The 12,687-nt window shown below is 46.2% G+C and overlaps 2 protein-coding genes across 2 annotated transcripts in view; one reads left to right on the top strand and one right to left on the bottom strand.

Annotated features, from left to right (window-relative positions):
* Positions 1-582: 582 nt before the first annotated feature.
* Positions 583-7,398, top strand: LOC306780102 (transient receptor potential cation channel subfamily V member 1-like; the record flags this gene model as incomplete). Its single annotated transcript, XM_079272311.1, has 15 exons — positions 583-707; positions 1,129-1,268; positions 1,696-1,848; positions 3,589-3,726; positions 3,825-4,129; positions 4,535-4,711; positions 5,130-5,285; positions 5,389-5,484; positions 5,579-5,649; positions 5,725-5,890; positions 5,965-6,031; positions 6,144-6,478; positions 6,711-6,835; positions 7,128-7,234; positions 7,319-7,398. The coding sequence occupies 15 exons, from the start codon at positions 583-585 to the stop codon at positions 7,396-7,398; spliced, it is 2,241 nt and encodes a 746-aa protein (XP_079128437.1).
* A 306-nt stretch (positions 7,399-7,704) lies between these two features.
* Positions 7,705-12,687, bottom strand: part of LOC306779337 (protein FAM222B-like) — a 10,167-nt gene continuing 5,184 nt past the window's right edge. The window contains exon 3 of the mRNA XM_079271208.1: positions 7,705-12,687. This exon is cut by the window's right edge and continues 85 nt beyond it. Within this exon, the coding sequence (XP_079127334.1) occupies positions 10,770-12,687 (1,918 nt within the window). The 3' untranslated portion in view covers positions 7,705-10,769.

Below are 12,687 nucleotides of genomic sequence, written 5' to 3'. Positions count from 1 at the left end.
TTCCACGCTAGTTGTGATGCCACAAAATGAAATGAATGTGAGAAACTACTTATAAGATTATGCATTTCATATCCAACAATCTTGCAGTTGTACTGCTAACAGTGATCTTCGGATACACAATACAAATCCGTTCATCAGCTGCCAAGTAATATTTTTTTATTATTAAATCAAACCATTAACTGAATCAAATGACTATTCATCAGAATAACGTTCACTTTCAGTGAAGCAATTAAGGCATTGAGATCATACTGAGATACATCAGTTTGAATCTGGGTCCTGAAGCTGTCCTAAAAAGTGAGAATGTATTAACATAACGTAACAGCTCACAAGAGAATGTCAGCGAGTGAGCAGATACGAGTTTTTTTACAATTGGAAAAGCTGCTGTTGGGCAAACAACAGACTTGCCCTGCCCTCGGGAGAGGGCGGAGCGTGACCAAGGTAACAAACACCATCAGCGCTTCAGTGCTGCCCCTGACATTTGCAATTCTACACCTGTGCAGCTGTGGCTCATCGTATCCGATGAGCTGGGGAAGCAAACATAGTCTTTTGTCATACACAACCTGATTATTAGCGACAAATAAGATGGACGATGGACAGCAACCGGACACAAGCCCTGAAGAGGAGGGGAATAGTCTGGATTGGCTCCTCAAGACAGAAGGCTCAGAGACAGTTCCTGCCCCAATGGATACCAACGTCTCAATATCTCGGTAACCGCTCCTACTGGCCAACAAGCAGTTGGTTCCTCTCTCACAGGTTATGCACATTGCTTTTAATTATGAAATTGCACAGACTGACTGCTGGAGATGTCAACACAGAAATCAGTGTGGTTCTATTGCTGCTAAGAAAACCGAGCATTTGAGCCTTCGGGGACAGTATCAGGTGACATGGTTGTTTCGGTAAACAAGCTTCAGCCTGATTAAACCTGTACTTGTTCTCAAGCTGGTCCGGATCCTTTTCCCTAAGACAATTAACAACGACTGTGTTACCAAAGAGTTCTTTGTACATTGTTTAAAGATTACAGATGTTAAAATAGAGTTACAGTATATGATTGCATCGTTGTAAATCTTGAGCTGCATGAAGCACTTTATGACTGTATGATTTTCTACATTTCAGACAAAGTGATACCAGTGTTGACAACATTTACAGCAAAGCGGTCACCAGGGAGAGAGTCTTTGACGCAGCATCCCAGGGAGACCCAACTCAACTTGATGGCCTGTTTGAGTTCCTGCAGCTTTATGATAAGAAACTTACAAGCCCAGAGTTCACAGGTGTTTGTTTTTATAACTGACTATGTCCTGCTGTCATCTATGGTCATGTTAGCGTGAAACAGTACAGCCTGGAAAGTGTGTTTGTGCAGTGAAATAGATGATTGTCATGCAGAGCCAGACCGTCTGCTGGTGGCTAAAAGAGATTTGTTCAGAAAAGGTGTCACTGACAGAAAGTCAAACAGGTCTGAGTGAATGGATAAGGCTCATTTCATTCAGGAGCCCATGAAAACAGTAACTCCAAAGACGCTTGATGTGAATTGGTCCATAAAACCTGTATGTCTCAAAAGGAACAATTTGTTTGTAGTGGGACTGACAGTGGAATAAGGTGTTCTACCAGTAGTACATATTGAATCATCAGAAGCTCTCTACACATTGATGTGAATCGTGTGATGAGAAACAAAACTGTTATTCTTTGCACAACTTTCAGATGAAACAACTGGGAAAACGGCGCTCCTGAAAGCTTTGCTGAACCTAAAGGATGGCAAAAATGACACCGTTGAAGTCCTGCTTGACATAGCCGAGAAAACTGGAGACTTAGAAAATGTAATCAACGCATCTTACAAAGATCCTTCCTACAATGGTAGGTGAACAGAAAGCTGGCCTTCACAAGGGGCGCCCGCAGCACCCCTACACACACACACACACACGATTGTGTGCCCAGCACCCCTACACACACACACACACACGATTGTGTGCCCAGCACCCCTACACACACACACACACACACACACACACACACACACGATTGTGTGCCCAGCACCCCTACACACACACACACACGATTGTGTGCCCAGCACCCCTACACACACACACACACACACACACGATTGTGTGCCCATCATGCAATCTGCCCCAAAGAGGCGGGTCTATGAAGCAGTTTAGCCAATGAGGCTTTAATGATGATGGAAGGGGCGGGGTTAACATATTAACACGTCCATCACTAACCAGCCCTCGTTCTGAGATCGCCATCGCCGACCACGACTATATTCTATTATATTCTAACAAGTTAAATTTACTCCAAAACTTAAATTCAAGAATAGCTGACTGAGATTTAGACTAGTCCTCGCGTTCAGTATTCACACTCATGGTTTCCATCTGTGCGCCGGCAGCACACACACACACACACACACACACACACACACACACACACACACACACACACACACACACACACACACACACACACACACACACACACACACACACACACACACACACACACACACACACACACACACACACAGTGTGTTATTTATTATTATATTATACTGAATTCCCTGTGTGGGTGACACAAATAAGATTTCCTGACGTGTTTGTCAGTGTTATTTACTACTTTTTTCAAGTTGGAATAAAAGTTAAATATTTAACTCCAAAGTGGTAATACGTGTTTGATACCTGAATTGTTTAGCATTAAATCATTCTGGAATGTTTGCCGAAATTGATTGGATGTGCCTCAGCCCTACAGAGAACATGTTCCAGCAGCTCCACTGCATATAACCATCTGATACGAGCCCAGAGTTCAGCATATTCATCAAGCAAACTATACCGACCTTGGAGTGTTACAATAGCGAGTATTATTTTATTCAATGTGTCCATCCGGGCAAATTGGTGGATCCAAATGTTGTAAAAAAAACATATATGATATCATTTATTTGTAATCCAAAATAAGTTAAGTGTATGGGTATTTTTCCAGGCCACTTTAGGCTGGTCGATACGTGCGGTGCATTGAGTGGGCAACGCGCCGTGTATTGAGTGGGCCGGTCTGACAGGAACTCCCGGACCACTTTTTTCCCCCAGTCCGCCCCTGGTTGATGGTCCAAAGAACAGAAGTTGTCTTATGTTGTAAAGACTGTACTATATATCCTGAAAGGCCTCATAAAAACATGTCAAATCCATACATTACACTCATTAGAAATGTATGCTGTTGCCAGCATACCCAATAAATGAATACAGCTGCTTTTAATTCATTTGAATTGTATACATTCTGGGTGATTTACTTTGCTGTTAAACTCCATCTAAAGAGAGCAGAGTGAACGATGTAGAACCTGGCCATAAATAACTGCGTCTTGACCTGTATCTGTACAATATACTGTAAACAGTCTAAATTTAAAACTGTTATATAATAATTTATAACTGTTATAACCTTCATAAGTAAACAAGTCATCGGTGCCACCGGCTCGGATTCCACGTATTTTGCTCCAAACACTACTCAGAGATTTCCAAAATCAAAGGTCCTTGTAATAGCTTTGAGAGACTAACGATGTGCAGAAAACATTACAATTCGGTGTCCTCTACCAATAACACACAATGTCACTCACAGGTCAGACGGCCCTGCACATCGCCATTGAGAGAAGGAGCTTCGACTATGTGAAGCTGTTGGTCCAGAAAGGAGCAGATGTGCAAGTCAAAGCCAATGGGAGGTTCTTCCAGCGCAAGGCTGGGCAGGGATTTTATTTTGGTGGGTAATTGCGTCCAACTAAAAATAAAGAAGCTACCTGTTCTATCCCAGTTGTTTATAACCAAGTCACTAAACTGACCTTTGTGTTTTTCCAATAGGAGAGCTTCCTCTGTCACTGGCTGCCTGCACCAACCAGCCCAATATTGTGTCTTTCCTCATAGAAAACTCTTACAGAAGAGCTGACTTGACTGACCGGGACTCACAAGGAAACACTGTGCTGCACGCCTTGATAGTCATAGCAGACAATACGGCAGAAAACACAGATATGATCGCAAAGATGTACGACGACATCCTTGTTCAGCACAACAGAGTTGAGAAAAACAGAAAAGTCCTGTTGGAAATGATTGAAAATAATCAGGGGCTGACTCCTCTGAAGTTAGCGGCCAAGCTCGGCAAGATTGGGGTAGGTCTAGTTTATTTTGAAGGTCTTTGTGTTTGTTTTCGGGTAAACTTTGATGGTTTCATTTCTTAATGTAAAACAGTCCTTATTTTAGAATGGCTGCATTGCCTGACCATGCCATGACCTGCCATATGTGTGCAACATTTTCACATTTCAACATTTTCTATTGGGAAATCACAAAGAGACACAAATTGCCTACAAGGAGACAAATCATCTAGAAATGGTCGCAAAACTACCACAGAGCGATATGACCATGAGACAAAAAAACAACCAAAATGAGATGCAAAGCGTTTACAAAGCCACTACAGAGAGATCCAACATGATCACAGAGATGCCTCTTCGAATCTGTAGCTCTTGATCTTTTGTCACAAAAGATAACCATCCCCTCTCTGATCTCTCATGGTCCAGATGTTCAGCCACATGTTACACCGGGAGTTTGTGGATGAGGAGATGAGGTCGCTGTCCAGGAAGTTTACAGAATGGGTCTATGGACCCGTTCACTCCTCACTTTATGACACGAGCTCCATCGACACCATCGAGGACAACTCTGTGTTGGAGATAGTCGTCTTCGGGAGTGAAATTCCGGTATGAAATATATATTTTCATCCAACTTTAACTTCAAATGATCTGCACATGAAGGTCTACCAAATGACCATTTTTCCTGAGTGCTGTTTGGTTCCATTGTCAGACACAACATCCTCTTGCTTCAGATAATATAGAGCAGGATTAAATCAACACATATTTATTCTATATAATGTTCATTTTATAGATGTAAACATGTAACTATATATGGATGCTCACGATATGCCTATTATAATGGAGGAATTATGTCGCAGCACTGCAAAAGCACAGAAACATCTGGCAGTCGTTTACCGTTTACTTTCTTAGTTTCTGTAAACAAGCTTTCATGGCCTTCACAAGGCCCGATCAAAGGCTTTTGGGGTGTCTGGCAGTTTCAATCGAGGCCTTTGATGTGGAAACGATCCTGTGAATGTCGCCTCAGAATCGTCCCGAGATGCTCCAGATCGAGCCGCTGCGCAGCCTTCTGGAGGACAAGTGGGACAGGTTTGCGTCCAAGTTATTCCTGATGAATTTCCTGGTCTACCTGTCATACCTGAGCATCTTCACCTCTGTGGCCTTCTACAGGAAGGAAGGACAGGTAAGGCAAAGAAACTAAACCAACCAAACCATCCATTGATTAGAAACGGTTTTAACGACTTCATTAGCCCGGAGCAGTGACTCCTCATCCTTTTGACTTGCAGCCACCTTTTCCCATTGAAGATGACCCGCTCGACTACATTCGCTGCATTGGCGAGCTCCTCAGTGTCCTTGGAGCTGCGTGGTTTTTCTATAAAGCGGTGAGGAAGTGGAATCCGGTTCCAGTAATTCACACAAAAAGAGTCCCAATCATTTTCAAACTATTTCCATTTGTCTTGACTCCCGAATCCACAGTTAACTATGTTCAAGAGGAACCGCCCAACCTTCAAGGCTCTGTACACGAATGGATTAAGTGACATTCTATTGTAAGTATCGCATTTAACCTCTTGTGACGGACAGATATATTATCAGCACTTTCTTACCACTCCACTTTGTTTCAGTTTCCTGCAGGCGACGCTCCTCCTGATCTGCACAGTGCTGTACTTCTGTGGGTTGAGAGAGTTCGTTGGACTCCTCGTGCTGTCGCTGGCTCTGGCCTGGATCAATGTTCTTTACTACTCAAGAGGCTTTAAACAACTGGGGATGTACAGTGTCATGATGGAAAGAGTAAGTAGAAATACCCAAAAGTCTCACAGTGAGACGTGGGTAGCCTGATTTACAGTCTTTCTCTCTTTTTTTAGATGATCCTGGGTGACCTACTACACTTTCTGTGTGTCTATGGTGTATTCCTTTTTGGGTTTTCTGCTGGTAAGACTTTCACAGATGTAAAATGCAGAAAGTTAAGCACATGCAGAATGAAGAATTTAAGATGTTCAAGCAAAGTAAAGTCTTCTGACTTCAATTTTCTCCTCCTGCGTAGCTATTGTAACCCTCATAGAAGACTCTCCTGCAGCTCATGAAAAGCTTCCCGATGGCCCTCCGGCACGTGGGAGGAGCTTTGATGACGAGCCGTTTGAGTGCAAGAAGCCAAGTTACAACGACCTCCGTTTCACAACGCTGGAGTTGATGAAGTTCACTATTGGAATGGGAGACCTGGAGTTCACGGACCACGTTCAGTGCAAGGAAGTGTTCTACATCTTGCTCATCATGTACATAGTGCTCACTTACATCCTGCTGCTCAACATGCTCATAGCCTTGATGGGCAACACGGTCGAAAGAATCTCCAAAGAAAGCGAAAACATCTGGAACCTGCAGGTGGGAAGCTGCTCTAGTCTGTAAACTTGTTTTACAGCAGGCAATAAGTTCACCTCACAAATCTAGGATACTTCTGAAGGATGTCTGTCAATGTGGCTTGATATCAGTAGCGAATATAATATTAGTAGTATTTGTTTTGAAGAAGTGCTTCGATATTAAGGGTTTCTAGGTTGTGCACAAACAAACAAAACCACCGGGGCTGACACACTGACATTTTGTTGCACGTCCTCAGCGGGCCTTTACAATTCTGGACATGGAGAGGACTCTGCCGAGGTGCCTGAAGAGTAAGCTGTACTCCACGCTGTCGAAAATAGTGTGTTTCAAAGGCGAGCAGGGAGAGTGTCGAAGGTTCTTCAGGTAAACCACCGCTGCATGTGTCCGGTATTAACGCCTATTGTTTCGTCTGTACAGGTATTAAACTATTTTACAAACACGGTGGAGTGTTGAGCTAGATACAAATGTGTCTATGAATTACTGTATTCATCTTGAACCTGAGGGCACATACTGAATACCGGCCACCATCTTTTAAAGGCTCGGTTCCCTCAAATTTACAAAGAAACAAATTGTATCATTTACCAGAGGCCTCACTGTGTCATACGGACAGCTTGTATTTTTCTAGTATTCCAATGTGTGTCTTCTTCGACCTCAGGGTGGACGAAATGAACTGGAGACAATGGAGGTCAGATGTTGGTTATGTCCACGAGGAAGACCCCGGGGAAAGCATGATGAAGTCACAGACCCCCAACCAAACTGCTGGTAGGACAACGGAGCAGACAAACACACAACTTGCTGTTTTCTGTGTAGGTGCCACCAATACTGAGTTGCCTTTCAATCTTCCAGGGATTCTGTGGAGGCCAAATCCAGTCTTTGAGAGGATCGGTGCGAGACGTCGCCAACAAACGAACACCACTTGTGTCTAGGTTCAGCACAACATCCAAACCCAGATCCATGACAAGTCTGAACTTTCACATTCAGCTTTCAGGGAGCATTGGCAGCCACAATGGTCCCTTCCTTCTTAAAAATGTTTTGTATGCCATGTCCACTTCAGAAAAACATTCGTCTGTACTGTATATACTGTCAGAATGATACCTGTAGGAACACTAATGCTCTTGTTTTGAATGTCTTGGCAGATAACAGAAAACAGGTTGATCTTGACCATATGAATGCGTTTGTAACAAAGAGTCTCTCGTAAAAGCTCCGTGTTTGCAAACTTTATTTTGGTTTGGGGGAATGTTTGTGCAAGACATTTTTATTCCTGAAGGTTAGGCAAAACTGGAATATCACATTTTCACAAAGAAGAGAAAGTAAGCCGCCCCCCACCGCCGTTCACAACATGATACATCTTCAATTGATCAAAGACAATCGGATTAAAAATCAATCTAGAGGGTCGTCTCATACCGGTGTCCCAATAGATACTGCCATCAAGTCGGCTAGATGAGATTCTTACACGTGTACTGTGTGTGATAATAGTGTGAAATGGAACCACAGAACACGCAAAGTTCCGGGTAGAACATCTGAATCTTGCTTGGTCGAAACAAAATTGGGGTACACTGTGCAGAGGGGAACCACTCACTCTAGATTTATTTTTAACGCTCCGTTCACATCTTTACTTCACAAGATTTTCTTTCAGCGTGACAAACGACAGGCGTCTTATGTCACCGGGTTGCTGCTCAGTACGGTCAGAACATCAGTTCCCGATACAAGCTCGCCGAGGCCTTTAGGCCGGGTTGGTTACAGAGAGGGACGCTTGGTCACTGAGTCAGCAGCAAACGGTTCACACATCCCGACGGCGTCGAGGAGTCGTGGCACACTTCAGGACTTCTAGTCCATGACACAGTATCAGTAGTTATAACTAAGTAGCTTGGTCCCCCGTCAGAGATTAACTTTGTGCGCGTTTTATCGGCACGCACAAACCTGTGTGCAAGTACCCAAGCTTAACATACACACCAGCACCCATTCGCACATTTCTCCATACTAAGCCCAGTGGAGGCACTTCATATGAATCTGTAGAACCTGACTATGTCGGGCTGTAACGAGGCAGTTCAAAAATAAACCGGGCAGGCCTGTCAGATCGATTAGTGTTGATTTAAGGTTGAGAAACCCATACGGGCCTGCAATGCAGTGGGTCAAACTCCTGAAAATCACTCTGCCATTCTGAGTCCATGAGTCAATTTTAGACCAAATCTTCACCATGCGTCCACCCCATGAATAGGAACTTATTTTCACTGATACAGCCCATACATCATTACTATTCACACACACACAAATCATACGAGTGTGTGTTCAGATTAAAAGTCTACAGCAGCTTTAAGGGGCAGGCACATCAAAAATGAGAGCCAGGAAACAAAACAAAGAAAACTGCCATTAAGTATAAAGACCAAAACACAGAAAAGCTACGGCTCGCATCTAAGCTGTCTCTCTTTCTGCAGACGGCGGATCAGCAGCTCTTCCTCCCTTTTGACCTGTGCTGCGTGTTTCCGAGCACAACTCAGAGAACCGAGAACAAAGCAAAGGAGAGCTCAGCGCTGGGAAAGACATCAGATTAACGGACAATTCAGCTCCCACTGCGTCAATGGGATTCACCTTTGGCACCTAATGTGAAAACACCTATGGCTTCAGGATGCAGTGGTCCAAAAATAATAATAAATTAAACTATATCAGGATATTTATTAAGTACAACTAAAAACACAGTCCAAATACTTTAAAAGAACTGCTACAGCCCTGTTCTACATACCTATTCATTCGGCTAAATACTATTCATATTTTAACATCTTAAAATCCTTGATAGGCAACATTTGAGACAGTAGGATGGGTGCTCAACAAGTAGGAGCAGCATGATTACCTTCATGTTTCAATGTAAGGCAACATCACCACTTCCTTTGCACGCGCGCACACACACACACACACACACACAAAGAAAAAGAAACACTTCATTCTCTCTCACAGCGAAGCCGGACTGAAGTTGGGATCCGAGCAAAGGAAGTCAGTTAAGGTAAGTATTAAGTCGAGGATAACCACTGTGACATTTCAGGCTTTTTTTCCCAGAAGGCTTGAGGCTAGCAGCGCAAACAACATCAACCCGAAGAGGACTAGAGGAGCTTGATGCAGCTAGCTTTACACGTCCTTCCTTTGTCTTCATAGGTAGCAGAGAGACGGCGATCAGTAGACGGAGCCACACAGGTAACGTCCACGTCAGCTCACTCGTGTTACAGTAGTAAGGTGGTGAGGGGAAACCAAGCGCTTTTCCCACCTTGCATTATTTTAAGTACTTGCGTGCTTGCAAGTGATCAATTAGCTTTTCACACCGACATACGCACGGCATTTTAATATTAATGGGATGCTATTCTGTTGCACGCCAGCTACAGACAAATAGGGGCTATGCTCCTCTTGCCAGACGTCAGGCCGCAACATCTAAAAAGGAAGTTCTACAGCTCAAGTAGGGCCGTCTGCAGAAATACGACAAAAACGGAAATAACTTCTTCGTAAGCGATATTGAAATATCACACACAAGAGGGCACTTTAGACTCAAACAGAGTTAACTACTCGCAACTCCACAAACTACATGGAGAGTGTTACTGTCATTTTGCTAGTGCTGGCGTTGTCCTGTGATGGTTGGGCGTTTTTTGCAGACTGTGATCGCCCATTGAACCATGCAGAAAAGAAACAAACTAGCTGGACACAAACGGCACAGTTCAGGAGCCATGTTGTATTCCTGATAGAGGAAGTGTCCACCGCGACTACGAGAGGAGCCTCTGGGACAGAAACATTAACAGTCCTATTAATTGCATATACATGTAACCTTATTCAAATGGATCACAAACCTGTTAAGATAAATAATTGCAAAAAACACGAGGCCATTCTAATATCTTGCCTTTGGGCAGTTGTAAGGCCACAAATGCTAAAAATAAAAGGTTTTACATGTCAACCAAGGAAAAAGCACTGTGACAATCATATTCTCATCTGCAAATGAATAGTTTAGAACACAATATATACACGTACAAAGAGCAGCACATCCATGCCAGTGATGAAAAAGAGGAATTCTACTCGACAGTGGACAACAATCTCAAAAACCCTTCATCTGCAACAAAGGTACGACATGGCTTAAGACCTGAGGAATACTTTGAAACATCACAACCTGGTGGGGTCTACAAATCCAGCTCTGGAGCAATTCAACTGTAATTGATCACTTGCAAGATCTTAAAGAATAAACCACAGGAGCTGAAAGTAGCGGTTGAGAGAAAACTCAAAACACAAGAAGGGGGAGGGGCTAGAGAGGGGATAAGCACACGCTTTAACGGTAGCCCGGGTGATGAGCGTGAACACCACCGCCGCTGCCGTTGTTGGGCTCCTGAACTTGGCCCATGGCCGACCTGTGCATCTTCTCCATCACGCCCATGTTTTGCTCCTGAAAGCTGGGCATCTGGAAGTCCCCTCCTAAGAAATCCACGTTCTGCATCAACTTAGACGGGTCAGGAGGACCCTCCTTGCCCGGCCTGTACTTTGCCCCCGGGATGCAGTTCGCGGCGGCAGCAGCCTGCCCTCCCTGGAAAGCCCCGGGGAGGTCCTGAGGGCCGGATCCATTGTTACCTGCTGTGGCCGGGATGCCGCCCCACGGCGGCTGCATGTAGTGGCCATTAATGTAAGGCATAGAACCTACTGGGCAGTTAACGGGAGACGACGGCCGTGCTTTTTCTGAGGGGTGCTTCAGGGCGAAGGACTGTGCGGCGTTGGGTAGCTTGTGGGAATAGTTGAGGTTTCGAGAGGGGTAAGCGCACTCGGTTGGAGGCTCCATCCTTGGGTTCTTGCAGGGATGGGCCCCCTCAGGGGGCTGCTGCATGTGGGCCAGTTGATGCTGGGCCCAGGAGCGCTGCTGCTGCTGCTGCTGCTGCTGCAGATGTTGTAAGTGTTGCTGCTGCTGTAACTGCTGCTGCTGTTTCTGCTGATGTAAATGGTGCTGCAGCTGCTGTTGCTGCTGCAGTTGTACCTTCTCTGGGTCTGCGTGAAAGGCAGCTATGCTATTAGTAGCAGCTATACTGGGCTGCGAGTGGAGTGCAGCATTGGGAGTCTGAGCTGTGGCTTTGTCTGGGTGTCCCACCATGAGGCAGCTGGGCACGGAGCCCAGGGCCGGGTGGTGACAGGACACCCTGGAGCTGGCGTTGATCAGAAGGTTGCGGCTGATGGGGCTGGGGTTCGCGATCTGGCCCTCGCAGACGGAGGTGGCGCCCATACCGGCCCGTGCCTGGCACAGCTGGTTGATTTGGTGCACGATGCTGCTCAAGTCACTCGGCCGGTTCTGATGCAGGCTGGTCGCCATGGACAGTGGGATGGTAGAGGTAGATACAGTTACATTTGGTGGGGCGTCTGCGTCGGGGAGCTTCCGGTGCCCGTACGCCCCTGGCGGGAGCTGCTGGAGGCTGTTGGGCGCGGTCTGAGGCCCCGCGCCCGCAGCCTGGGGGAGGGGCTGTGAGCCGCCTAGCCCCTGGGTGTGCTGTATGCTCGGAAGCTGAGCTCCGTCGGGCATGTGGCGCACGTCCTGAGTCGCTCCCTGCTGTGCAAGTAAAGCTTGCGGAGGAGCCGCGTGATGCTTTAGCGTCTGCAGATGAGAAAGATGCTGCTGCTGCGGGACGACCGGTGGATGAGGCAGGCTCTGCTGCTGCTGCAGAGCCTGGGTGTGAGGCAGACTCTGCTGCCTCTGTATGCTCTGCGGATGAGTCAATCTCTGCTGCGGAGTCTGAACCTGGGAGAAACTCTGCTGCCGCTGCAGAGCTTGTGAATGAGCCATGCTCCTTTGCTGTAAAGCCTGCGGGTGGGGCACGGTTTGAGGCTGTCGTACAGTCATTGGATGAGTCATGCTTTGCTGCAGCGCCTGCGGGTGAACCATGCCCTGCTTCTGGGCGTCGGCCGGCGTCGGGCCTTGTAGGTGAGGGGTGGGTTGAGGGAGATTTAAAGTGCTTTGAGCGGCGTACGGCCCACTGTGAGGGTTCATGGCGGCCTTCTGGAGCTGCCGGGCGCAGCTGCTGTCCGACTCTTTGACGAAGCCTTTGGCGGGCGCGCGGAGGACGGCCAGCAGACCCCTACTGGAGCTGACCTGAGACGGGTAGGGACTGTGGCGCTGGCTGGACGAGGACGTGTCGAGCCCGTTGACTGTGCGGCGAATGTGCTTCCTTTGAGGTACTTTGACGCTGTTGGGGAAGATCTGGATGGTCAGA

Source organism: Melanostigma gelatinosum, assembly GCF_949748355.1.
Source record: "Melanostigma gelatinosum genome assembly, chromosome: 7".
Lineage (NCBI taxonomy): Eukaryota > Metazoa > Chordata > Actinopteri > Perciformes > Zoarcidae > Melanostigma > Melanostigma gelatinosum.
This window is presented reverse-complemented; position numbering and strand designations above follow the sequence as displayed.